Genomic DNA, 316 nt, shown 5'->3' with positions numbered 1-316 from the left:
GCCCATGTTGCCTGTGAGCGTGTGGCAGCCGGAGCGAGGTCTGTTCTGGCCTTTGCCATGGCTGGGGCTGGCTGGAGCCTTGCCATCCCCCTCCCACGCAGTGCCCTGCTGCTCCCCTTGCAGGACTCCCGGCAGAGCTCGAAGCAGAGCGGAGGGTCCCAGCTCCTGCTGCTCGCCCCAGCGGCACTCACCAGTGCCCAGTCAGGGTCCTCGGGCACCCGGTAGCGCAGCTCGCACTGCAGCTCCATGTGTGCATTGCTGCGGGCCACCTGCCAAGCCACGCTGACGCAGTCGGTCTGGAAGGGGATGGACTGGA

At 67.7% G+C, this 316-nt stretch overlaps 1 protein-coding gene across 1 annotated transcript in view; it reads right to left on the bottom strand.

Annotated features, from left to right (window-relative positions):
- CSF3R (colony stimulating factor 3 receptor (granulocyte)) overlaps positions 1–316 on the bottom strand; it is a gene marked incomplete at both ends in the record, with an annotated part of 4,242 nt that overhangs the window by 942 nt on the left and 2,984 nt on the right. Inside the window, 1 exon segment of the mRNA XM_010132461.1 lies at positions 192–296. Coding sequence (XP_010130763.1) covers positions 192–296 — 105 coding nt within the window.

The sequence above is a fragment of the Buceros rhinoceros genome, unplaced genomic scaffold, assembly GCF_000710305.1.
Source record: "Buceros rhinoceros silvestris isolate BGI_N320 unplaced genomic scaffold, ASM71030v1 scaffold15723, whole genome shotgun sequence".
Lineage (NCBI taxonomy): Eukaryota > Metazoa > Chordata > Aves > Bucerotiformes > Bucerotidae > Buceros > Buceros rhinoceros.
The sequence above is the reverse complement of the archived record's forward strand: the minus strand, read 5'-3'. Positions and strand labels throughout refer to the sequence as shown.